At 42.2% G+C, this 23,953-nt stretch overlaps 1 protein-coding gene and 1 non-coding gene across 3 annotated transcripts in view; one reads left to right on the top strand and one right to left on the bottom strand.

The window, feature by feature from the left end:
- Positions 1 to 870: 870 nt before the first annotated feature.
- TRNAS-UGA (transfer RNA serine (anticodon UGA)) lies at positions 871 to 953 on the bottom strand. The gene has a single exon. It is a non-coding gene; the product is annotated as a tRNA-Ser (tRNA).
- A 9,321-nt stretch (positions 954 to 10,274) lies between these two features.
- Positions 10,275 to 23,953, top strand: part of CTNNA3 (catenin alpha 3) — a 407,433-nt gene continuing 393,754 nt past the window's right edge. The window contains exons 1-3 of one of the 2 annotated variants that reach the window (XM_066191821.1): positions 10,275 to 10,348; positions 18,046 to 18,152; positions 22,848 to 23,040. In XM_066191821.1, the coding sequence (XP_066047918.1) occupies positions 18,051 to 18,152; positions 22,848 to 23,040 (295 nt within the window). In that variant the 5' untranslated portion in view covers positions 10,275 to 10,348; positions 18,046 to 18,050. Of the gene's footprint in view, positions 10,349 to 14,863; positions 14,962 to 18,045; positions 18,153 to 22,847; positions 23,041 to 23,953 lie in introns of those variants that run through there. The other variant, XM_066191820.1, reaches the window with a different exon arrangement.

The following is a 23,953-nucleotide window of genomic DNA, read 5'->3' as shown; positions in this document are numbered from 1 at the left end:
TAACAACTTCTGTGGGTTTTCCCTCCCTGGTCACCATGCTGTGTGTGTATGTGCATCATGCAAGTGCAGAAGGTCATAAAAGGCAGGAAAAGAGGATTGAGGGCCCCCTCACTGGAGGTCCAGGAGGAATCAGACCAGCTTCCTTCAGGAAAGGCAAGGTTTGATGGAGCAAGTCCATTCCTTACAGAGAAGCCTTCTGCTGATATTATTAATTTTGTCACCTCCAAGGAGGGCTCTTGTCCCTGCTCGTAGATGCAAGGCCAGAAACTTGCCCTGGGCCCTGCTGCAGCTTTGGTTCTACCGTTCTTCCTGGCAGGGCTAGGGGAGGAGCAGACGGGCACGGCCTGAGGAGCTGCAGTAGGATAAATGCCACAGGACAACAAAGACGATGAGGAGTCTGGATCGCCTCTTGTGAGGAAAGGCTGAGGGGGCTCAGAGTCACAAAGAGATGGCTGAGAGGCGCCTCTGCAACGTGTGTAAATATCCAAAATGGGTGCCAAGGGGATGGAGCCAGGCTCTGCTCGGGGGTGCCCAGCAACGGCACAAGAGGCGATAGCCAGGAACTTCCACCTGAACATGAGGAAGAGCTTCTTCCCTGCGCAGTGACCGAGCACTGGCTGCCCAGAGAGGCTGTGGAGGTGACATTCCAGAGCCTGAGGGAACATTGTCCTGCTGTGTGCCGCGGGATCGCCCCGCACACGCAGATGATCCGCCGTGTTCCTTCCGACCTGCCCCGTTCTGCGCCATCCCAGCTAACCGCTCTGCCTCTTGCAGAGGACTTTAGCCGAGAGACGCGAGAAGCAAAAACTTCCTCCGACGAGGAATAGGAGAGGGCCGGGGAAGAACAAAAAAGCCCGAGCCCGACCGGGCCGCAGCGAGCAGGGTTCGAACCTGCGCGGGGAAGACCCCATTGGATTTCAAGTCCAACGCCTTAACCACTCGGCCATCGCTGCTGATGCTGGTGTTCGCCTCCGGCTGCAGCCTTATAGGGCGTTCCGCCCGCCGCACGCCCCGCCCCTGCCCGCGCAGCCAATGGGCGCCGCCGGCCGCGGCCCCGCCCCCGCAGCAATGGCGGGCGCTCGGCGCAGGGACGGCGCGGGGACAGACCCCGGAGGGTCTCGGCCGCGATCGCACCGGCCGGGTCCGCTCCCGAGAATTAAACTGCGCCCCGAGTCTGGCGGGGAGGAGGCAGCCAGGAACTACTGCAGGAGACACTAGCCATTAGGCACTCAGTGCATTAATATTTTCCCCGCTTTTACTATTTCTTTCAATTATTACAATATATCTCTATCATATGACCTTTATATGTAATTTAATTCGCCGTAGATAATTTTTTTTTTTACTCTAGCAACGGTTAATCGTGCCAGCAGTAGTACAATGGAAATTAAATTTCATTTGACTTTCTACCTGTGTTGCAATTGGTAAAAATACTAATTTCACCTGATTTTTCATTCCTGTAGTCAGAGCTTTTGTTTTATTATTTTAAGTACCTGGAGTGATACTGGTGACTGTGCTTCCCACCCTCCTTGTTTTTACTTTTTTTTTTTGGTGTGAGTTATTGATCAAGAAGCATTCTTAATAATTGTTTTAACTTGCCTCAGCACCGAAAATATTGCTGGTCTTAAGAGAGGCCTATGAAAAATCACCTGTTGGGACTTCTTCTGGAACCTGACCCGGGGAATGTAAAGGACGGAGGCGTTAGAAAGCACAGACCCAGCGCCCCTTCTCTCTCACAATTTGCAATGTCTGACTTCAATGTTCCGAATTTAGGAGCCTTTATTCACTGGCAGAACTAATTCAAAAACTTTTTTTTTTTTTTTTCCCCATGAAACAACAACTCCTTTGCGTTCACGTAAAGGACTCGGGGTAAAACGTGGGATTTGAGTAAAACAACATAAATCCCGAGGCGGCTGAGAGTTGCTGAGCACACAGCGGGTTGTGTTTTACCAGCTCCATGCGGTGAAATTCGGTGTCCGTCCCTGCAGAAGCTGCTCCTGGAGCGGTGCTGGAGGGACCTCCAGCGTTCCCAGCGCAAGCTGCAAGCGCAGCAAGAGCAGCTTCCAGCCCTGAGCTCCCCATCCCTGCCCGGGAGCTGCGGCAACAGGGCTTAGGGACACGTGCAGGGTGCTGCTGGAATAAGTGCGTTTTGAAAATGAATTTATCTCCCAAAGGAATCTCAGAAGTTTTGTTTCCTAATCACTTAAAAGTTGGCAAGATCTTGACATTGGAACAGGTAACAGATAAAACCTGGTTTAGGACTGTTACATAAAACAATGGTGCTAGGATAGAATTGCCTGCATTTTTTCATGATCTTAATTTCTTCAAGTAAACGGGACAGATACTGAAAAATCTTCAATAGACCATGGACAGATTAACCAACCAGTGTAAAAAATGCACAAGTGATTTCTTTAGAAATACGGGGACTGAGCCCCAAGCACTTCAGTCCTTCAGTTTCTCATCTTTGTTGACCTTAAGTGCAATGTCAGTTTTGCAGTGCTTGTTCCATCTCTTCTCCACCACCTGCTCTGTGGCCTTTTATTTAATTTATCTCTATCAGCTCTACCAAACTGAATAGTTTGAACGTTTCTTCCTGTTAGAAATCTAGAAAAAATATGTTAGGTTCTCCCGAAGTTAACAAGTATTTACAGCAGTGTCAGCAGAACAGCAGCTTTGTGCTTATGTGTAACTTCGAATATTCAAGAGTAAATTTTCCATATTCCTTGAAGAATATGAGCAAAATAACGACTCCAACATAAATTGTGTTTTATAACAGACAATGCTTGCACCACAAGGCTATAGAATTTTGTGTTTTCTCCCTGAAGAAACTAATAACAGTATGAAAACTAATGCTGCATACTGAAGAATATTTCTTCTGAATTCCTCCTGTTCTGTCTGTTAGCTTTGTGCATAGATCATTTAACAAAGCTGAAACCATACAGACAGTGAGAAAATAAGAATTTACTATGGAAAATTCTCTATGGCTAAAATTTCACATTCTGTGAATGCCTAAGAATGGATCTGGGGACAAGTTTCAGGTAGAGAATCAAAAGTGGCTTCATTCCTTTACTCAGGACATGTCGAACTTTTCCTTGTTTGTTTGTCAAGGATGACAACATTTGTTGTGATATAATGGCCGCTGGGCAGCTTCCATGGAATTAATTGCTATCCCATGGTATTTTTTATAAACATTATCTAGAAGAACAATGAAAAACTTCTGCTAGTTAGGGAAACCAAAGTGTTCTTGTGCTGGTCCCTTCTGCTCAAAACTGAGGCTGCTGGCAAGGTAGTGTGGAGAAAGTGCCAATGCTTCTGGCTGATGTGTTCAGCAAAGGCAAACTGAGCTGCAGCTTCCTGTGCATCTGCCTGGCTCTGCTCACAGATGCTTAATCACCTTACAGCAACATTTTAAATGAAGGCAGCATGACATCTGTCACCACCAGTGTGTGAATAAACATGGGCAGTTTGCTAATCTTGCTTATGCAGCTAAAAAGTAATTAAGGTGTCTAAACATCCGCGGATGTGCAAAAAAGAGGTGTTCAATTTTATCCTAAAGCTTTCATTTTACTATTGAAAATGTGGCTCTTAAAGTTGACAGACTTTTGCCTCTAATCCTCTCCTATGTTCAGTAATAGATCATTTTTGGGAAAAATGCTATTAGTTCTACTTAAATTTTAATGAAATTACAGGCTCAGTGTTACGAGATTATCAAATTATATCACTGAATGTTGTTGTAGGTGTCAATGCAGCCAAATGTTTTGTTGCATTCTTTCTTTAAATAAATAATTTTAGCAAATTTGGGCATGCGTGTGCTACTGGATTGGAACCTTTTTCCTTAATACATCTTTACCAGATCCACTGGGTTTTAAACAAAAAGCACGTTCCTATTTGCAACTGGTTTATCCACACATTTCCTACATTTTAATGAGAACGGGTAAGTGGATATGCTTTCAAAATCCAGCTACGCTGAATATCAAGGGAAAATGCTACTCTGGGCCAAAACCACCCTCATGGTAGGTTTATTAATGAGACTTGGCTTTCATCATGCATCTGCAAAACCATAAAGGGTAACATTCTTCCTACCTGTGTGAAAGTAAAGTAGGCTTCTGGCTCCCGTTTTGTATTGCTTGACTTTTGTTCCCATTCTGAGCACAGATATCGCTATAGAGACCCTGATTTACTCACCTTTGTATGCTTCAAATCTTAAAATACACGATTTTTTGTCTATTTTTCATTAAATAATTATTTTCTACTTTGTTGGAGGTTTCCCCCCCCCCATAAAAACAATCTCTGCAGTCTGTTCTAACTAGTTGTGATTAAAACCTGTTATTTTGCTGAGTTTTACAGGCTGTCTTTCACATTGTCACTCCAGGAAGGAATTATGATGGTGGGTAGTACCAGCAGGTGCACCTTGTGTTAGTACCTCCAGCTTAGCAGAGGCTTTAGAAATGAAATCAGGTAGTGGTCAGTTACGAAAAACCCCTTCATCAGAAAATCTCCCTCTTGGTTAGTGCTTGGCTTAGTCACATTTGTGCCTAAAATTTAAATCTGTTTGTACTATTGGTTGGGTGCAGCTATCCTGGCTAAATGACCACTTTAATTCCTATTATGCCTCAGAGACAGATCGCAGCAATAAACCTTCCCAAATCAAATACTTTGTACATTTTGAATTGCAAGACCCTGAATGAAAGAAAGCTAAAACTCAGGAACAAATAGAATAAAACCACCCTTAATTACGCTTTAGAGGCAATTTACCGTGGGGCTTTCAGCTCAATGTCCCATTTTTTCAAATCAAGCTACTACAAGTAGGTTATTTTACACTACTAAAGATGTACTAATTACACCCCTCCTGTTAGTATTGTACTTGTGCAGAAAAATGTGGTGTACAGGATTAGCACTCATGGTGGAAAGTTTGGTTTTTATAGGTCTGTATTGCTGCTGGTTTCTATCACTGGTGGGCTGCATGTGGAGAGACACAGTGATAATTAATGTGCTTTTGTTGAATTGTCTGAGAACTCTGGGATTGTCAATGAATAATCCCTTTTAGTCTTCATGTATTCTCACCTGAATAGCCTGCATTTCCTACACAAGAGAGATATTCCTGGTGAAAATTCCAAAAGATAGTTTGAAGAAACAAAACTTGAGCAATGGAGGTCTTGAGATTTGTGTAAAACTCAAGAGCTAAGTTTAGGAATTTTGGTTGTTGCTATTTCATTTCTGACACTTACAGTGATGTGATTAATTTTGCAATTTAAACTGACAAACTACTAATTTCATACTGCATGGTTTCTCAGCAGGGATGGGAATTAGTGCCTTGTAAGCAGGCTGTTTTTCCAGAGTCATCTCTTTAGATGGTATTATTTATTGTTTGTATAAGATTATGTCTTAGGCATTCAATATCATTCTGACAAGGTTGATTAAATAATAATGTACAAATATGAAATATATTAACTCAGTGCTTCCATTAGAAGTAAATAGATGCATAAACAACTGAAAATAGAAAGAAATGACTAATTACTGGACTTACAGGTAATAACTGAAGGCAAAATGGAGAGTCATAATATTGGAATGTGCTCTCTCTAAACAAATAAATTTCTTTCTAAAGTGTTTCAAGTGACAGCTAACATCAAAAGTTACTGTAGGACTGTGAAATTTTGTTAAGGAATCTGATTATAAAATTTTCTTTGGCCTAGCTGAATCTAAATAATTTTAGAAAATATGATGACATCTATACTAGTGGGCACAGGGTTGTGTCTAAGGTCCTGAGTCTGGTCAGACAGTCTGTCCATGCCCTGCTGCCGTTCTGGGGGTACATTTAGCCACTCACCAGGAAGGAATTTTTCATTTGCCTCATGTGGGAATGAAATCCAGGTACATGACATGTAGAAATGTGAATTGGCCAGGTTCCTTACCTGGATTATCACTGGCCAAGGCTGGGATTGTCTTCACCCAACGCAAATAGAAACAGTATATTTGCTTTAAAAATTGCTTTGTTTTCATGGGTACCTTATCTGATTGATTAAGTTTTCAACGTGTTTGCCAGAAGTGCAGTGTCCCAATAGGTCTAGCTCTCAGTCGCAGCTGTGAAATCCTACCCAGAGTCTTACAGAAGATAAAAAAGCAGAACCTCGTCTGGTGAATCAAACGGGAGCGGGAATCACAGGAGACTGGAACAACCTGAAAGAAAAGCAGGGAAAACGTCAGACGGGAGGATTTGTGAACACTGACATAAAATGGTTTTAAATCAACCCCAACAAATAGGCGTAGTGCGCAGGTTCCCTCTGTGAACTACCTACCTCCCTGCCTGACACAGGGCAAAGGAAGAGCGGGGGGACCGTCCCCGGCACACGGGGCAGGAGCAGGGGCAGTGTTGCCTGGAAGGTGACTTGAAACAGAGACTGGGCAGAGCTGGAGAATAAAGTAGGTATTTATCGAAAGGCCTCCAGGATCCGCCTTGGGCAGGACAGGAGCCTGACCAGGGCTGCAGCCCGAGTCCACCACGAAACGCCACGCACCAAAGGTCCCCCCAGTCACGAGGTCTTACATTTTCAGTTTTGGGCCATTTGCATCTTGGGCTTTAATTGTCCAATTACAGCTTCAGGTTGTGAGGCCTCATCCTTCTTGTTCCTCCCTTCAGTCCACCACTGTTTATGTTTTCAGGCCTGAGAGTTGTCCTCGGTGCTCAGCAGAAAAGGGATTTTTTTTGTCTACCTACCCTGTGAAAAAAAGCTCACTGGCGCTTAATATGAGGCTCAGAACTGCACCCCTAGGTAACAGAGGATCTGCAAATATGAAAGTTGAAGCTTAAGGCATCAGCAGGAGCAGGGGCAGGGGCAGGAGCAGGGGCAGGAGCAGGGGCAGGGGCAGGAGCAGGGGCAGGGGCAGGGGCAGGGGCAGGGGCAGGGGCAGGGGCAGGGGCAGGGGCAGGAGCAGGGGCAGGAGCAGGGGCAGGGGCAGGAGCAGGGGCAGGAGCAGGGGCAGGGGCAGGAGCAGGGGCAGGGGCAGGGGCAGGGGCAGGGGCAGGGGCAGGGGCAGGAGCAGGGGCAGGGGCAGGGGCAGGGGCAGGGGCAGGGGCAGGGGCAGGAGCAGGGGCAGGGGCAGGGGCAGGGGCAGGGGCAGGGGCAGGGGCAGGAGCAGGGGCAGGGGCAGGGGCAGGGGCAGGGGCAGGGGCAGGGGCAGGGGCAGGGGCAGGGGCAGGGGCAGGGGCAGGGGCAGGGGCAGGGGCAGGAGCAGGGGCAGGGGCAGGGGCAGGGGCAGGGGCAGGGGCAGGGGCAGGGGCAGGGGCAGGGGCAGGAGCAGGGGCAGGGGCAGGGGCAGGGGCAGGAGCAGGGGCAGGGGCAGGGGCAGGGGCAGGGGCAGGGGCAGGGGCAGGGGCAGGGGCAGGGGCAGGGGCAGGGGCAGGGGCAGGGGCAGGAGCAGGGGCAGGGGCAGGGGCAGGGGCAGGGGCAGGGGCAGGAGCAGGGGCAGGAGTAGGAGCAGGGGCAGGGGCAGGGGCAGGGGCAGGGGCAGGGGCAGGAGCAGGGGCAGGAGCAGGAGGTGGCCCCTCCTCAGATCCGAGCCCTCCCTTGGAGTCCGATCCCCCTGGGGTCCCCTCGGGCCGGAGTGCCCGCTCTGTGCCGCCCCCTTGGCCTCAGAGCAAACCCTCCCCTCAGGTTCGCGCTCTCTGCCTTGGTCCGTGTCCTTTCCCCCTCAGGGCAGCTCCCGGCCTGGGGCTGCAGCCGCGCCCGCCTCCAGGAAGGAGAGCAGAGCGAGCGCCTGTGTCCGCTGGGAGAAGGGACGAAGGGAACGGGGAACGGGGAGCTGGGCATGTTGGAAAGCAGATGCAAGTGTCTTCAGGAGGCTGAGGAGGCAGACGGCCCCTTCAGAAAACAAACAAACAAACAAAAACCCCAAAAAACCCAACACCCCCCAACAAACAATAAAACAAACCGTGAGGATTTCGGGCCATGAGGCGTGAGAATGTCCCCCTTACTGAGGAGAGAATGTGTCTGGATACTCCGGCGTGTCCTGGACCTGGCTGCCTTGTGCTCAGAGCTTGCAGCGTTTCAGGCTGACTTCCGTGGCATGAATGGTGTAAGCAGATAAGTAGGTAAAATATATTTCATCCAGGGCTTCGGGGAGTTCTCTTTTAGTAGAGTGGCTCCTGCTTTCGTCTGTCTTGCCGGCGAAATCAATGCAGTTGCCCGTGCTGCCCCATTTTTGGCATTTTAGTACAAACACTCCTCTCAGCCTTGCTAGCACCTGCCTCGGCAATATTTGAAAACGCTTTCAGGGTCTTTTGTAAGAAGCTGCTTATTTTTATTGGTCCAGGATGGCAAAAAACCTTCTCCAAACCCTGCCAATTCTGACTGCTGCCCCGAAGTTACCACAGCTTTTGAAGTAATTCCTCTTAATAAGCCCCAGGAATTCAAAACAGTTACCTCTCTGGTTATCAGAGGTGTCTGAACATAGCACCCTTTTAGACACTTTTGAGCTTTTAAAGCATGCCCGTATCCATCCCTTGCATATATGGTTGAGGTCTGCGGGAGACCTGGAGTGTCCGAGAGGTTTTTCTGATGGATGCTACAGAATCTAAAATGGTTCTAGGTGCTTGCCTTTAGCAGCTGAATCCCATTCCTCGTTTGATAACTCAAAAGGATGGCTCAAAAGGCTTCAAAGAAAATGAGCATTTTTCACACCTCCCATTAGCGAGTCTATTAAAATAGAGGGTTGCTGTTCACCTCTAGTGTAATTTGCTTCAGAAACGAGATACTGATGCAGTTGCAAAGATCTGATGGTTTAAAAAGTGTAATAGGGATAATTTACATAAATCCACTTGTCTATATTGACCTTTGCAGTGGAGCGAATTGTGTTTTTGTTCTTAACTTTTAAATAGTGCTCATGAGGTAAATGAGAGAGCTAAGAAATGCTGAGAAATACTAACTGCAGTGGTGAGATTTATACTTGAATTGCATGATATAGTTTTAATACAGTACTCAGAAAATTAAATCTTACTCCAGCAGCTTTCTTATCTCTCTGTTGTTGTTCATGTCTTCTAAATTCATGAGTTGCAGGTGAGAAAAGAATAGTTTTTTTCAGGGTTTAAGCTTCAAATATGAACCTGAGAGGAATGTATTATGAATGAAATTGTAAGCTTAATATGGCAATACCAAATACATTTCTCCATAATAAAGTATTATATAATCTAGAAAAGTCTGCTTAGTTTATATTTATAATATTTGAGGCTTTTGCATCCTTTTTTTTGCTATATTCCTTCTGTGCATCTGTAAGTGCAGAAGACACTTCTGAAATCAGTTGGCCTTGCATGACAGGGCTTTAATGTGCTTGACTTTTTTTTCTTCCTTGCAACTGTTTCAGTACTGTCACTTATGTATGTCCAAGTCTTTTTTTGTTTTTTTCTTTTTTTTTTTTTTCCTTTTTTCTTTTCTTTTTTTCCTTTCTCCTGTCTTCTTTGTAGTCACAATATGTGCTCCTTCCTTAGGTTTGGGGTTTTTTTCCCTCATTCCTTGTTGAGTCTCCCCAATGCTCTTAGGTAGCATCAGGTTCCTCAACCTTGAGGCCATCTGTGCCCTTTTTACCTCTAAATCAACTAAAAATAGCCAAACTGCTTTGGCTGAAATTTTCCAAAATGAAAATTCAGCCTGACGCGTGGACCTAGTTCAAATTTGCAGACTGAATGATTTAAGACCTCCAGTCTCTAGCACAATAGATGCAAATATTGAGCAGCCACAACCTTTTGGGACTTTTAGAAAGGTTTCCTTGTTCTATGTGTATTGTAAACTGCACTTTGGGGTACTCTAATTTGCTGTATTAGCAGATTAGCTGAACTTCACTCATATCCGTTTTTAAAATGGCTGCCTTGGTGGGAAATCTTACAAATGGGGGATTATAATCTGGAAGTGTGTTTTGAGTGTTTTGTGATGGTGAATGAAGGAGGTGTGCATCGCATCTGTATTTGAGTGTGGATTTACAGTGGTGGCCTTTGCTTTCCTTCTTCCCCTTTCCCTTCTCATGTTCAGCCTAAACACCTCATGGATTTTTGAGGGGGCTTTGCCATTGCCTTCCCTGGTGTCTGACTTAGGTTCTTGAAGCCCTGTGTCAAAGCTGGTTTACGAGGCTGGGAGTGAGCTTGGGTGTCTATGAAGTGGTGGTGTCGGCGAAGTCAGGCGCTACCATTTTGGGAGGAGTTCCAGTGGAGTGCTGCCCTCCCGTTTTGTTTCTTAGGGACTGGGACTGACAGGAGACCATTTGTAGCCTCGCTGTCGGTGCTCCTGGGGTCCCGCTGCATCGAGTGGAGTTCCTCACAGAGCTGTTTCCAGGAGCTCCTTTCATTGGAGTCTTGATTCAGAAGGTAAGATCGAAGAAGAATGCAGGCAATTTTCCTCTTAGTGGATGTACATTAAGCTGTAAATGGAACCATAGCTGCTTAATAAAATAATCACTCCAAAAGTTTAAAAAAGTCAGAAGGCTGGATTGCTTAGCCAGCTTTCTAAAAAATGAACTTTTAAACACGATTAAAAAAAAAATTCTGAATATTCTAAATAGTTTAATCGTCATGGTCTTATCACTTCAAGCCGGTAGCTGAAGTTGTGTGGTGTGTTTGCATATTTTCCAAATATGAGAAGCCATTTTGGAATGTTGGAAAAGAAAGAATAAAACGTTGCATGGATGCTGTTATTTTAAAAAGTGTCCTGGTGTTTTGCTGGATGTTGCACCTAGTTGAAAAAATGCGCAACAATAAACATACATTGTGTAAATGTATGTTTATTACACCTCAGTGTGAAAATAATGACTTACCGCACAATTTTGTTAATTTTAAAATTTCAAAATATAATGAAACATTTGTTACAATAGAGGGCTGAAGGAGGGCTGTTACATTCAGTGTAACATTGTGCATATTTCAAAACCCTTAGGTGCACACTTTTCCGTTAGGTAAAACTGAAGACAAGAGCTGTGTTCAGACCTAGTGAAGTTCCAGATATATCCAACAATAAAGAATTAAACCTTGCGACAGGCATTTAGGAGGAAAGCATAATGAATTTGTACTGTTTCTCCTAGTTCAAATCTGCTGATTAGTGTTGGGAAATTAATTCACCTTGGAACAAAGTTTGGTGTTTTTTTTTTTTTTTCTTTCTGTCTGCTCTTCAGCCAGATCGTTGAGTTGAACTGTGGGCAGAGGTCAGAATGGGCTGGACTGTCCTTAGGCTTTATTTCTGAAGCTGTTTCACCAGAAGTGCTCTATCAGCTTTGTAGGGGCTTTCTGCTGAGCCGTGGTGTGATTTGAAACTGGTTGTAACAGTTGATAAAGGAAATAGGGTGCTGTGCAGCAATGGGAACCCCACTGGGAGACAGGTCTGTCCGTTTTTGCGGGCATGGTGTGGAGAGATTGTGGCTTTGCTTAAATACTGTGTTCTGTCCCTTTTCATTAGACTGCTTTTTGTATGTGCTAGGGAGCTGCTTGCCAGCATCCAAAGTGAGGCAGGCTCTAAGAATCAATTCTCTCTTATGTCTGTGCATATCTCAGAGTCAATATGTTATATATATATAAAGTATCAATCACATTTGCTACCCTTAATTTTGGGGTTGTTTTGGGCATGGCTGCAAGCAGTGGGGAGGAAGAATACTGTTCTAGAATACTAAAACACTATTTAGGTCACTGGATGAAACAAAAAATGCAGACCTTTTTATCGGTTAGAAAACAGTTACATAAAGTGGTACGTGGTGGTGAAGCATCCCAGGGGAGGGCATGGGTAGGAAATAACCAAATCTGTTGGCAAAATCAGTAGCAGCTCTGCAAAGAGAAGAACCCCTGGTTTTTTACCTCTTTTACAGTTGAGACACATTTTTTAAGCAAAACAGCAGAGTGTAATGTTTTAATAGATAACTGTCTGCAAATAGCAATAAAAGGAAAAAGGGAATTGTATTTAAAAAAAAATTTGAAACCTTTTTGTAGTACCTCGTGGAATTTCTATTGTCTATTATTTTAATGAGTTGAACAATATCCTATTTTTAGTGGAAGGTCCACTTGAACTTTATTTGAACAGGGTCTCTGGTTCTGAACACAGATAGGAACACTTTAAACGTGATAACAAAAGGGAGGGCTTGGAGCCAGACCTCCTTAACCTATCGTTAGGAGCTCAGATAGCCATCCATGTAAGAACTGTGTGCCACTTAAATGGTGGAGTCCTTGTTCTGGACTCAAACTGCATGCAGTCAAAATAGCACCGAGACTCATGTGGAAGGATTTTGGGGTTTTAGTTAAGAATTTAAAATAGGTCCGAAAAATATTAATGATTTTTTTAAAATGAGATGCTGCCATCTGATGTCACACCACCTTCTTTTTTGTGCTTTTTTAATTTTTTTTTAAAGTAAAATGCTTTTTCAGTTCCCTAAATATTAGAACTCTAGTTTTCAGACCAAAAACTCCAGTACCTGCAAAAATGTGCATGGAAGAAATGTGAACATTAGATAATTAAAGCATGTCTAGCCTTAGCAGTGTAATTTAATTCTGCTGTCACCCACAATGGTGCGTATCCAGTGGAACTCCACTGGTGAGTGAAATTATTTAGTTTGCTGCTAGTGAGATACTGTCAGGTTCCCAAGTTTCCATGTATACTTCGCTGGGAACCCTTTTCTTGCAGTGGCTGTAGGCTCAGGGCAGGAACACATTTTTTGGATAGCTGTTGGTTGAGAAACAGGCCTGAGTGCCAGTACAGAGCCAAAGGCTGTGGAGCTGTTCAGGCTGTAGGATTGACACTTCTGCTGGAACATCTCCTGGAATTTGTTGGTGAGGCAGCCGGCCTGCATTCACCAAAGGAAGGATTCTGATAGGATGTTTGGGGGAGATGTTTTCTGATCTTCCTAGGAATAAGCAGTACTTGTATCAGGGTAACCTTAACGTAGGAGTGTGGAAGAGAGACTATCTTCTATAGATTTACAGTGTAAATTGTTTCAGAACATGTTTTGCTCTCCCCAGCCTGCTTTTTGGCCTCAATTGAATAAAGAGTGGGTAAGGTGCTCCAGTGTTATGATGTTTTTATTCCAGTACTCTGCCACTGGTGATCTCTCTGATCTTGAGTAAATAATTTTTCCTCTGTGATTCTGTTTCCTTATGTGATACAGGAACACAACCTCTGCTTGAAACAGTGCTTTGATAGCAAGCACTGTAGGAAAAGTAAACATGATTACTAAACAAGAAGAAGAGAGCTTGGACTGAATGTTATAAACCTGGGAAAAATCTTAAATTTTTATCTCAGTGGATGTAAGAAAGTTTTCATGAGACAAAGTTCGTTGAGGTGTGATGCTTTATCCCACCTCAGAAGTTTTTTGGTTTTTTTTTTTCATAAACCTTAATTAAACCTTTTAATGCCGTTAGGTCAATCATCAACCATTGCTTGCCATGGGGTTTCTCCAATATCCATAAAGAACTAGGCTTAGGCTGTGTTCTTTTCCTTGGTAGATTGATTGTAAGGTATGATGTATCACATTATTTATGCTGAGAACTATGTTGAAGAACTTAGTGGAAATCTTATGTTCTTGTGAATTTTAACTGCTACTCAGGTGTGGATTGAAAAAGTGCTCTAGGGAGAAAGTAAACACAGGCAGAATTGAAAGGAGATGCAAAAAGGAGTTCTGTGATTTTTTGGTTTTAATTTTTGGGGCTAAGATGAAAAAAATCTTCTAGTTATGTCATTGCCAGCCTACACCTAAATGCAAAGCCTGTTTAAATACAGCAGCTTTCAGTGAATAAATGTTATTAATGGGTCTGAATCTTGACACCTTCTCCAGCTCTCCTTTGTGGTGTCTGTGCATTAATAGTTGTGTTTCATGTTGCTAGTGGTAAGAAATGATGAAGTCTGAGATGATTAGAGAGTAGCCTGACAGGTTGCCTGGAAATTTAAATAATTTAGCAGGTGCTTTATAGGTTTTACCTGGTGTTAAATGGGACAGATCCTTTCCAGGTGCTGGAGATACTGCTCCATTCCAGAGTATGGTCTGGCCTATGGAGTACAGGAGGTCTTCTCTTTGCAGTACAACAGCATGGGCTTTTCTTTGCCCAAACTAGGAGATTTTAGCATCCTGAATGTCTTATTTTGTGTGTCATCTAGAGGATTGAAGGAAGATGCAGTAATTGTTTTTGTGGTTCTGTGAAGTCAGATTTGAACTTGCTGTATTGACTGTAGCAAAAAGGCTAACACATTTTATTCCCAGACTGCTGTTGGTAACAATTAATGAAGCTGTACAGGAAATACTGAAATTAAGAACAACTAGTAAAAAAAATTCTATTACGTATCCTCAGCAATGTTTCATATCTTGGAAATCCTCAGGTGCCCTGTCCATATGTATCTTGGTAAAAAATACAAATCCCGACTACTTTAACTTCCCTTTGTTTTTTAGAAGGCAATAATAGACCTTTGCCTTTTCTGAAATTGCTAGGATAATATATTGTGTGTCATTGCAGAGTACCATACAATAGAAGAAAAACAACAGAGAAAACAAATCTGGTGCCAAGTTCTTGGGTGAGAGCTTTATGAATCCCTTTGCTGTCCGGTTCAGGAGTCTGAGAGTGAGTCACTGCCTCCAGACTGAAGCTGGCATACAGTCAGAATGCACGGCAAAACGGTTGCTGTGCTGAAAATTCCAATGATAATCACTGGAAATACAAGCGATTTCCTGCTTTGTGTCATCTAATTGTCAAATCCTTTTCAACTCTCATCTTTTTTTGCCACGCTTATGCTCTACTATACAGCTTTAAGGATGCCCATCCCCCTGCCACCCCTCCAGCAGCCACTGTGTCCTGTCAGTCATCCTGAAATACACTGGGGAGCTTGTCAGGCAGTCCCTTGCAGATGCCTCAGAAGCCCAATAGTGAGCCAAGGCAGTTGCACTGAAGTTCCTAGCACAAGGAAATTACATAGACAGTTGCTTTAGTGCTGAATATGGACCATGTATTTTCTAGGATAGGTGAGTGATACACTGTTGGCTTTCTAACAATCCTAGCAGGAAATGGATTCTGAAGTGAAGGTTTTCTAATTTATGCAGAATGTCTTTGGCTCTGCTTTCTGACACTTATTAGTTTGTCTGTATACAGTGTATGTAGAGATTCTAAAAAAAAAAGCTGCAGGTGCTGTGTTCACGTTGCATTGCAGATGGATATAGACTTTGGCTGTTTTTCCAGTGACTTTTTCTTCCTACACCAAAAGAGTCAATAGTTTTGATATCTGATGAAAAGACAACATTTTCATTATCTTGAGGTTGGTAGCACTGGGTAGGAGTGTGCAGGTGGTTGCTTTTCTGGCTGTTCTGGGACACAGCTGTATCTTGTAACACATGCTTAACATCCTAAGTGTTGTAAGAGCTGCTGGTGTACGGGGCTGAGATTGCCTCCTGTAAAGGTTAATCTGGCTGAGTGTGAGGTTATACAGCCTTCTACCAAAACACCTCACAGTTAAGGCCCCTGCTGTAATTAGGGGGATGTTATCTTGGAGTAGACAAAAGCATTAAAAAAAAAAAAAAAAAAGAAAAAAGGAAGGTGGAATGTTGATTTTCATTTTTCCCCTGAGGCAAACATCAGATTTTGTCATCTTAATGAATATGATCTGGAAGGACAGAGTTAACTTAGTAAGTGGAAATGCCAGAGAAAATCCCAGGATGATCTTCACTGGCAGTGTATTTTTCTTTCTATCACCTCTTATCCTTGCCTTAATTAAAAAAAAAAAAATAAAAAAAAATTAAAGAGTTCAGTTTAAATATTGATTAGCCAGTATGGTGTATAAGAGTAAGGAGAGCCTGGTGAGAAAAAAATATGTAGTCAGATTATCAAAATAATTTCAGATTTTGTAGCTTTTTGCTGTATTGTCTTGCAAAACTGTTTCTGTCTTTCTGCTTTAAGGAGGTTTCAGGAAGCATGAGGATTTTACTTTAGAAATATTGCTGTAATCAGCAAGTGAGCCCTTAAGAGAGTTATTTATATCTTAGAATATAATTGAAATTTTCAGAGACAACAGTTTTTGCAATTGACTTTCAGTTGATGATTTGTTATGGGCCTGACTCAAGGCTAAAAGCTATTATTGGCTTAACTGGCTTTTGAACTCAGGGCTCAAGCAAATAAAAATGCTGATGTTTGACAATATGCTAAGGGTAAGAAACAAACAAACAAGCTAAAACCACAGGACAACCCAGAAAAGGCACAGTCGTGACACATGGATTCAATTTTTTCTGACCTGCAAAAATGGGGTTGGATCTGTAATACTTCCCAAGTTTGAGAGAGCTCTGCGGTGGGATTCTGGAGCCCAGTGATCCTCTAATAACAGGAACTGACTTTATTTACAGCTACTTGTTTATCTGCCAAAATATAGGAAAGACCCGATTATTGCAGATAATGTGTAGCAGAGGAGATTGTGTGGTGGGAATGGAGAGCAAGCAGCAAAAAGGTTTAATTCCTCCATTTTGAGTAAAGCAGGTGCTGACACCCTTCCATTAAGGAATTGTGGGGAAGCCACTGCAAGGTTAGAGCATGAGTGTATCTGCCGAAAAGCAACCCGAGTCTCAAATTTTATTTCCTTGGTCCTTGTTAAAAGTATATAAATGTTAAACGTGTAAAATATGGGTAGATATTTTGCTTTGATATTTCTAGAGGTCTCTTTCTGTTTGTATCCATGGAAGGAAAATGGTTTCTTTTCTGGTCAGTCTGATCTCAGGTTTCTTTTTTCTTTGTCTTTTGGCCCAGAATTAAAGCTGAAAATTCAGTTCATTCCGTATGCTGTCACCTGGCTGGATGCAGCTGAATTTGTGGGAACTGAGGTCTGCCCCTGGGATAGTTTGTAATAAAAGAAAAGCTCGGCACTTGTGTAACCTTTAATAGGAATGGCAAAACCCTAAATGGCTTTATACCTTAATTCTTTAATTATTATCTTTGCTTGTAAGTGAAACATGGCTGACTCTCCAGATCCATTTCTACACCACTTGCTGTAGAAACCCCGAACCTGCTGTGTGCTGTTAAATCGGTGCTAGGTTCACGGGAAGGTGACAATATATCTCTTCAGCCTGCACAATTGCAGTACCTTATTACTTTATTATACAGCAGCAGTGCTTGTAATAAGTCTTGCTTAAAAAGGACAGATATCCATTACTTGTGTATTTGAAGTCTTTATTGGCTAAAAAGGCTTTGCCAAGCTGTGTTTTATGGGAAGTTAAGTTATTGCAAAATTTAAAATGTCTTTTATTTTGGGACAATAATCCGTTGCAATCCAACTAAAGGAGATATAATTCTTTGTTGACACACACACATTTCAGGCTAATGGCCTGAGCCATGGCCCAGTGAACTTGGTGAAAACTATTAATTCACATCAGTAGATTCTGCGTCAAGTTCCTAATGAATGATTTATTTATTTTAAAGACCTTACTTAACTTTACTTCCATCTTATTGACTTCAGGAATAGGCTTTCTCAACTTAACCTGTCTTGACACTTAAAAAATACTTGTTATTGCAGGGTATAAAATAACAAAATGCTTCACCTTTTCCTGCTGGTGATTTCCAGAAATTTTAAGGGCTGCCGTATATGCTGTTTGTTCTTAAGGTGCTTATTATAACCCCTGTAATTTGGCACATGGAGTAAGATACAGATACTGTGCACGTAGCATTAATGTTTTTTTGTTTTGTGATAAATTCAGTAATGGAATTTATTATTTTTTTAGTTTAAAGCTCCTTTTTAGACCAGTAGAAGACTTTTATTCAATGGTATTCTAATTCAATTATCCTTGTATTTTTTTTTTAGCATGTGGTCAGTGTAGAAATCTGTGAGTGGATATAAGGAGTTATATGTACTTTAAGTCTATGACTTTACAGTTTGTGTAAGCATCAGCGTTTTTTTTTTTTTTCACAATTTAGAAATGGGGAATTGGAAAAGTTAATTGTATTTCTTGAAATCCTAAGCCTGTTATGAAGTTCACACTCACACGGGGAGTCTCTGGGCTCTGTCAGAAGGCAGTGAGGCTTGTAGTCATGGTTAATATTGGCTTATTGCACTTCTCTTGTTTTGTACCCAGGTGAAATGTCAACAAAAGCGCCAAACATTAAACTGAAAATTGATCCTCGGAATCTGCAGATTCAGACATTTACAGTGGAGAAATTACTGGAACCGCTGATAATTCAGGTATTTCGGAGTTGCAGAAAGTAAGCTGGATAACCCTAGAGGGAAGGGAATAAGGCTGAAGAACTTTGACTAAGGACATTATTCTGAAAGTCACACGCACAGCTGTTCTACACTTGCACTTCACTCTGGCTCAGGAGCTCTCCAGGGGTCTGCCTTCCAGATTTGGTTATTCATTTGGTCACTTCCTACTTTGCCAGCCAGTCCGTCAGAGTAAATGCTGCATGTTCTAGCTGGTCTCTTGCACAGTGTTATCTGGGAGATGCTTAAATGTAAAATGCACTGCATATGGATTTCCAGTGCTAGAAATGGGTAATTCTTTAAAAATAAAGTCGTATTTTCCCCATTTGAAGCTTTGCCTCTTCCTAACTCATCCAATTTCTTTTCTTTTGTTAGTTATTCATTGTCATATTTGATTTTTTTTTTCTTTTGGTTTTTTCTTCCCTTACTTGTTTTTCCCTTCTGGAGGGTTACTTTCCTCAGAAAGTAACCTTTTCTTTTCTATTGTGACTTCATTTCCAGCTACTATTAACTGAGCTGCCTCTCTCATTTTGTCTGCCTTTGTTTATTTATTTTTGCCTGGATGTGATTGATGGTGTAAAAACCTTCAGTTAACAGGTCAGTGGTTTGTGGAAGTAGTCAAGGATATATGGATAGGTTATAAAATTAGTTTTAAAGTAGTAAGAATAGATGTCGTGATAGACTGAATTAAAAAACCTCTTGTAGACCAGTAGGTCAGACTGTGCTCAGGCAGCTGCAACACTGGGTGTTTTTGGAGGAGGTAAAGAAAAATAAATTTTGGTTTGAGTTTTGCAGGATCAAAGAAACCTGACAAAACAAAGAAAGTGCAGTTCCAGAATAAAACAAAGAGACCATCTAAATTTTGGTTTTTTTTTTTCCTCCCAGCTCTTCTCAACCGTTGAAAAGTTTGAGGCTGTTCAAATTGGAAACGTTTTGGTTCTAAGAGAATATTTTGACTGTCTTTTCCCTCTCTTAAGTTTAATGCTTTGCTTGTTTCAGACCTGTGGATGTTTTGAATGGATCCTTTGAAAGGAAACGTTGAAAATATAAAAATAGGGATTAAAGCTTCTACTCAATGAAAGGTGATTGAGAGGCTGGAAAGGTAATAAAGGAAAATTAATCTTTGATTAGAAAGAGAATCAGACCAGTCACAGATAAAAATGACATTCTTGCCAGATTCACTTTAGCAACTGCTGCTTGGAACAGAGTTTAACTTTATTTTGAGATTCCTGTTGTAATTTATTTATTTAATAGTCTTGTGATGCTGTGGCAGGAAAGAAACAATGGAAGTGCTTGAGGTTCTCTGAAGTCTGCCCTGACCAGTTATGCTAAGTATTAGGGCAGTCATTAGATTAACAGCATCAATGTAGGAAAAAATTGAGGCAAAACCAGCTTGGGAAGTAATTAGGAAGTAGTTGTGGAAATATGTGCAAATCACTTGCTGAATTGACTTTCTTTGCAATTGGCAGTGGTGATTACTATGAAACTCTGAAAATAGCATAGCAACTGTTTTGTGTAAAACCCTCTGTGAGTTGGCAACTTCTCTCTCCTTGGAATAAAACAGTGTGCCTAAATTGCCCTGGGGGTTTCCCTCTGTCCGTGGCCTTTATTTTATTGCAGGTGATTAGAGGATGTTAGTTTTGAAAGGAAGGCTTCTCAGTCTAGTTCTCAATCAATGCACCTGGCATATTAAAAAAGGTAATTGTCAAAGTTTGCATGGTTCAACTGACACAATGTGTAGAAAACCTTCCTGCATGTTGGAGTCCCTTGTTTGTATGATCGATCCTTAAAAATACGTTTTTATATTAAGATAAAGGTGAACCAAATATTATGATACTCCAGGTATGAAGACATTGCTTCCTGAACTACTGCAGTATTAAGAGATTGTCTCTAAGTGCTGCCAGTAGCTGAGTCTAGCACTGGAAGAACTGCTTCAGAGTTGCCTAGAAACTTAGTGTTTGACATAACCATGACCCCATGAGGAAACCCCTTCAGCCTAATAACTAATGGCAATAACAGGCAACAGCAGCGTGATTGAGCTCTGTAAATCTGCTGGCACATGCCCGAGAGAATGGCTTAAAAACCCTTTGTGCCTTCAGCACAGCTGTGGTGCTCCTGCCAGAGCTAGGCTGGGGGACCTGCTGTGAATGGCAACAAGAAGGTGTTCATGACTGGGAAATCCATGGGCAGAATTTACGGGGATATGATTTTCTTTTCTCTTATAATGAAACCAGCGACTGTGTATTCTGCCACTGCAGTACAGGCACTGGATTAGTCTGTGGTTCAGTTCTTTCTGGGTAGGATTGTGTAAAGTTGATACATTCCTCACTGGGGTTCTGTGTAAGAGAATTCAGAGTAGTTTTTCTGTTTTCCATAATCTCCATGAGCAAAGAGCTATCTAACAAATTTTGGCTTGTATTTGAGATCAGCTGCTGCCTCCAATATATCCTAACAGTGATGCTGGAGATGCAGGGTCTTACAGTCAGGAATTTTCACCCACAGGAATATTTATTGTTTTACACTTCTTCGTTTGTTTTATTCCCTTTCCTCCTCAACATATTAATGAACAGTAGATAGACTGATATTTTACATTAAAAAAAAAAACTACAATGAAAACTTGTGAAGCAGAATACATTATTTTCTAGTGAAATGGTGATAAAATGCTTGAAATTTAAAAAATACCTTTTATTTGATTGGGTTTTTTTGGGCTGCTTCTAGTTTTTGATGGTGTTTTATGCCTTTCTTATTGGAAGTATCGGCCTGTAATCTCTAACTCATTCTTAAAGGTGCAGTCATTGAGACTGTCTTAAATGTTCTAAAACTGACATTAGAGGGTTTGTAAAAATAAAAGATTTTTATTCCCAGTGCATTCCCAGTGGCTGATTTAGTGCAGTAAATAATTCTTTGAGCAACAGTCAGAAAAATACTCAAGCTTCTATAACAATCTGAGCCAGAGTTATTTATGTTGTTCCCTCCCTTGTGACATGCCAAAGCAGTTGGTGTCAGGTGGTTGGTCCTTCCCCCCCCCCCCCCAAATTGCACATGAATGGTGCAGGAGTCAGGGCTTTTATGTTCATAGATGTGTTTATAGAAATGTTACCCGGAGGATATTAGAAGTGATGATTCGTGAAAAGCACTCAAGTGCATGAATTCATGGACAAGATCTGAAGGTGAGCTAAGGCACGTGTAGCACTGTACTACCCGTGTTCTGGCAGAGAGAACAGGATAGGAAGATTAAAAAGCATCAGTGAACTTCATGAAAGTAAGGTGTGCTTTAAAATACCTGTATAACACTTCAGAAAAATGTTTTGGGAGTCTCTCCTTAGTGTTACAGGCCAAGCAATGCCTTAGAGAATAGTCTTTCAGAAACATTCTGTTGGAGTGTGGGGGCTGTACTCAGATGATGAGGAATGTGGAGTGGGACGATCCATAAAAATAAGTTCTTTATGGATGTTGAAGTACATTGGTAAAAATACAATTTGGACTAAGATGCAGTACATCTAAATTCTGGGCACACTGATGTGCAATTTTAGTGTTGAGAGCACCCTGAAGAATTTGGAAGTGCCGAGCTCTGGCCACTGGGATACCCCTTTGGTAAGAAGAGAAGGCATTTTAAAAGGTACTCATTTTGGGTATTTGTTCTGGGATACCTTGCAAGTCTTATGCTGGAAGTCTGGGAAGACCTTGCACTTCTAGGGAGAAAGAACCCAGGGGTGCTGGCTGACAGGAGCTGAACACAGGCCAACGTGTGCCCAGGTGGTTGAGAAAGCCAGTGGGAGCCTGGCTTGGATCAGAAACGGTGTGGCCAGCAGGACAGGACTGTGACTGTGCAATGGTGATGCCACCTTGAGGCCTGTGTTCCATTTTGGGCCCCTCATGACAAGAAAGACATTGAGGTGCTGGAGCCTGTCCAGGGAAGGGGAAAGGGCTGGAGCACAAGTCTTAGGAGGAGCAGCTGAGGGGGCTCAGCCTGGAGAAAAGGAGGCTCAGGGGTACCTTACTCTCTATGACTCCATGACAGGAGGCTGTGGCCAGGTGGGGTCAGTCTCTTCTCCAAGTAACATGTGCTGGAAGAAGAGGAAATGGCTGCAGGTTGCACCAAGGAAAGTTTAGATTGGATATTAGGAAAAATTCTTTTCCCTGAAAGGAGTGTCAGGCCAAGGGACATGGTGGAGTCACCCTCCCTGGAAGTATTCAAAACACACATGGATGTGGTGTTTTTAGGGACACGGTATAGAAGTGCACTTGGCAATGTTAGCTTGACAGCTGGGCTTGACATTTGGAGGTCTTTTTCTACCTTAATGGTTCCATGATTCCTGCCTTGCTGAAACCTCCTCAGATAGCATTAAGGTTTTTTTTTTTTAAGTTTTATGAGCAGGTTTAAAACAAGCAGTGGCAGGAGTCGGCATCAGGGTTAATAGAACAATGACATTTCTGTTGACTTTGATCCTACAGAAGGAAGAACAGAAAGATGATGCATATTGAGTAAAATTGCATCAGATTGAATTTAGTACTTTTGCCCATTCTTATGTTTGTACTGAGCTTGCCTGTCTGTCTCTAAAGCAGAGAGAATGTCTTTGCTTATTCCTGATTATATTTTTTTTAATTTTAAGAACTGTGTAAATTCACTTGTAGAACTTAAACCGTGATCGTCTCTTTTGTTTCTTTTAAATGTAGGTTACAACATTAGTGAACTGTCCACAGAATCCTTCTAGTAAGAAAAAGGGCCGTTCCAAAAGAGCTCGTGTCTTGCTCGCTTCTGTGGAAGAAGCCACTTGGAATCTGTTGGACAAAGGAGAAAAAATTGCCAAGGAAGCAGTTGTGTTTAAAGAGGAACTTCATGCAGCTCTTGCTGATGTGCGGAAAGAGAGTGAGTACATAGCAAACAATTCAGGCACCATGAGGAATTGGTTTAACCATGCCTGGTGTCAAAGTGAAGCTGGGATATCTCTGGGAAATGTGTTGTGATGTGCAAATGTCTGAACTTGGAGTTGTCTGATTGTATATTCTGGGATACCACCTATAAGGAGGTAAAGTGTGCGAGCTGGGCCCCATAGGGAAAAAATACATATATTAGTGGAAGTTTTGTTGTTTGGAGTGTGGGGCACTTCTTTTTTTTTTTTATTTTTATTTTATTTTAATGAGGACAGGTTGCCTCTTGATCATTTTGGTGGCTCTTAAGCACGACTAAAAGTTAATGTATATTTTCACTTCCTGAAAAGAACTGTTTACCTGAATCTCAGATTAGGGCCTTTTAGTTAAAAATTTAAAACATAAAATCTTCTCTCTTTAGTGCATTAGTAAGGATTTAATTTGGGCAGGTATAATAGTCCAGTGTGGAAGTATGTTTTGAGAGTAGGAGGAAGATGGATCCTTTAACCTACCATAAGAGTCATCCCCTCCTGATAGAGCAGCTCCTTTCAGGTGAGTTGTGTCATATTCTGTGTTCTCCTGACTTAATCACTCAATTTTGAACCTGATTCCCAGAACTGGGTAGTTTTTGTGATCTGCAGAGAATGTTGTGGCCATTTTCTTTCTTGCTCTGTCTTGTTTTCTTGAGTTTTATTTTCCCCATGGAAACTGGGAATATTTGGGCACGAAGGCCATGAGTCACATGACCAACATCCTAAATATGTTCCTGCAGAAATCACAAGTTAAAGTTCATGTATGTTTTAATTATATCATCCTTCCCTTACTAAGGATGGAACTTAATCAGGTTTATCTTTAAATTTAAATTTATTTTATTTGGTCAGCTTGTGCATGCAGCTGGGGTGGTTTCTGAC

The sequence above is a fragment of the Chamaea fasciata genome, unplaced genomic scaffold, assembly GCF_029207755.1.
Source record: "Chamaea fasciata isolate MVZ Bird 193981 ecotype frontalis unplaced genomic scaffold, bChaFas1.0.hap1 SCAF_9, whole genome shotgun sequence".
NCBI classification, from domain to species: domain Eukaryota; kingdom Metazoa; phylum Chordata; class Aves; order Passeriformes; family Sylviidae; genus Chamaea; species Chamaea fasciata.
This window is presented reverse-complemented; position numbering and strand designations above follow the sequence as displayed.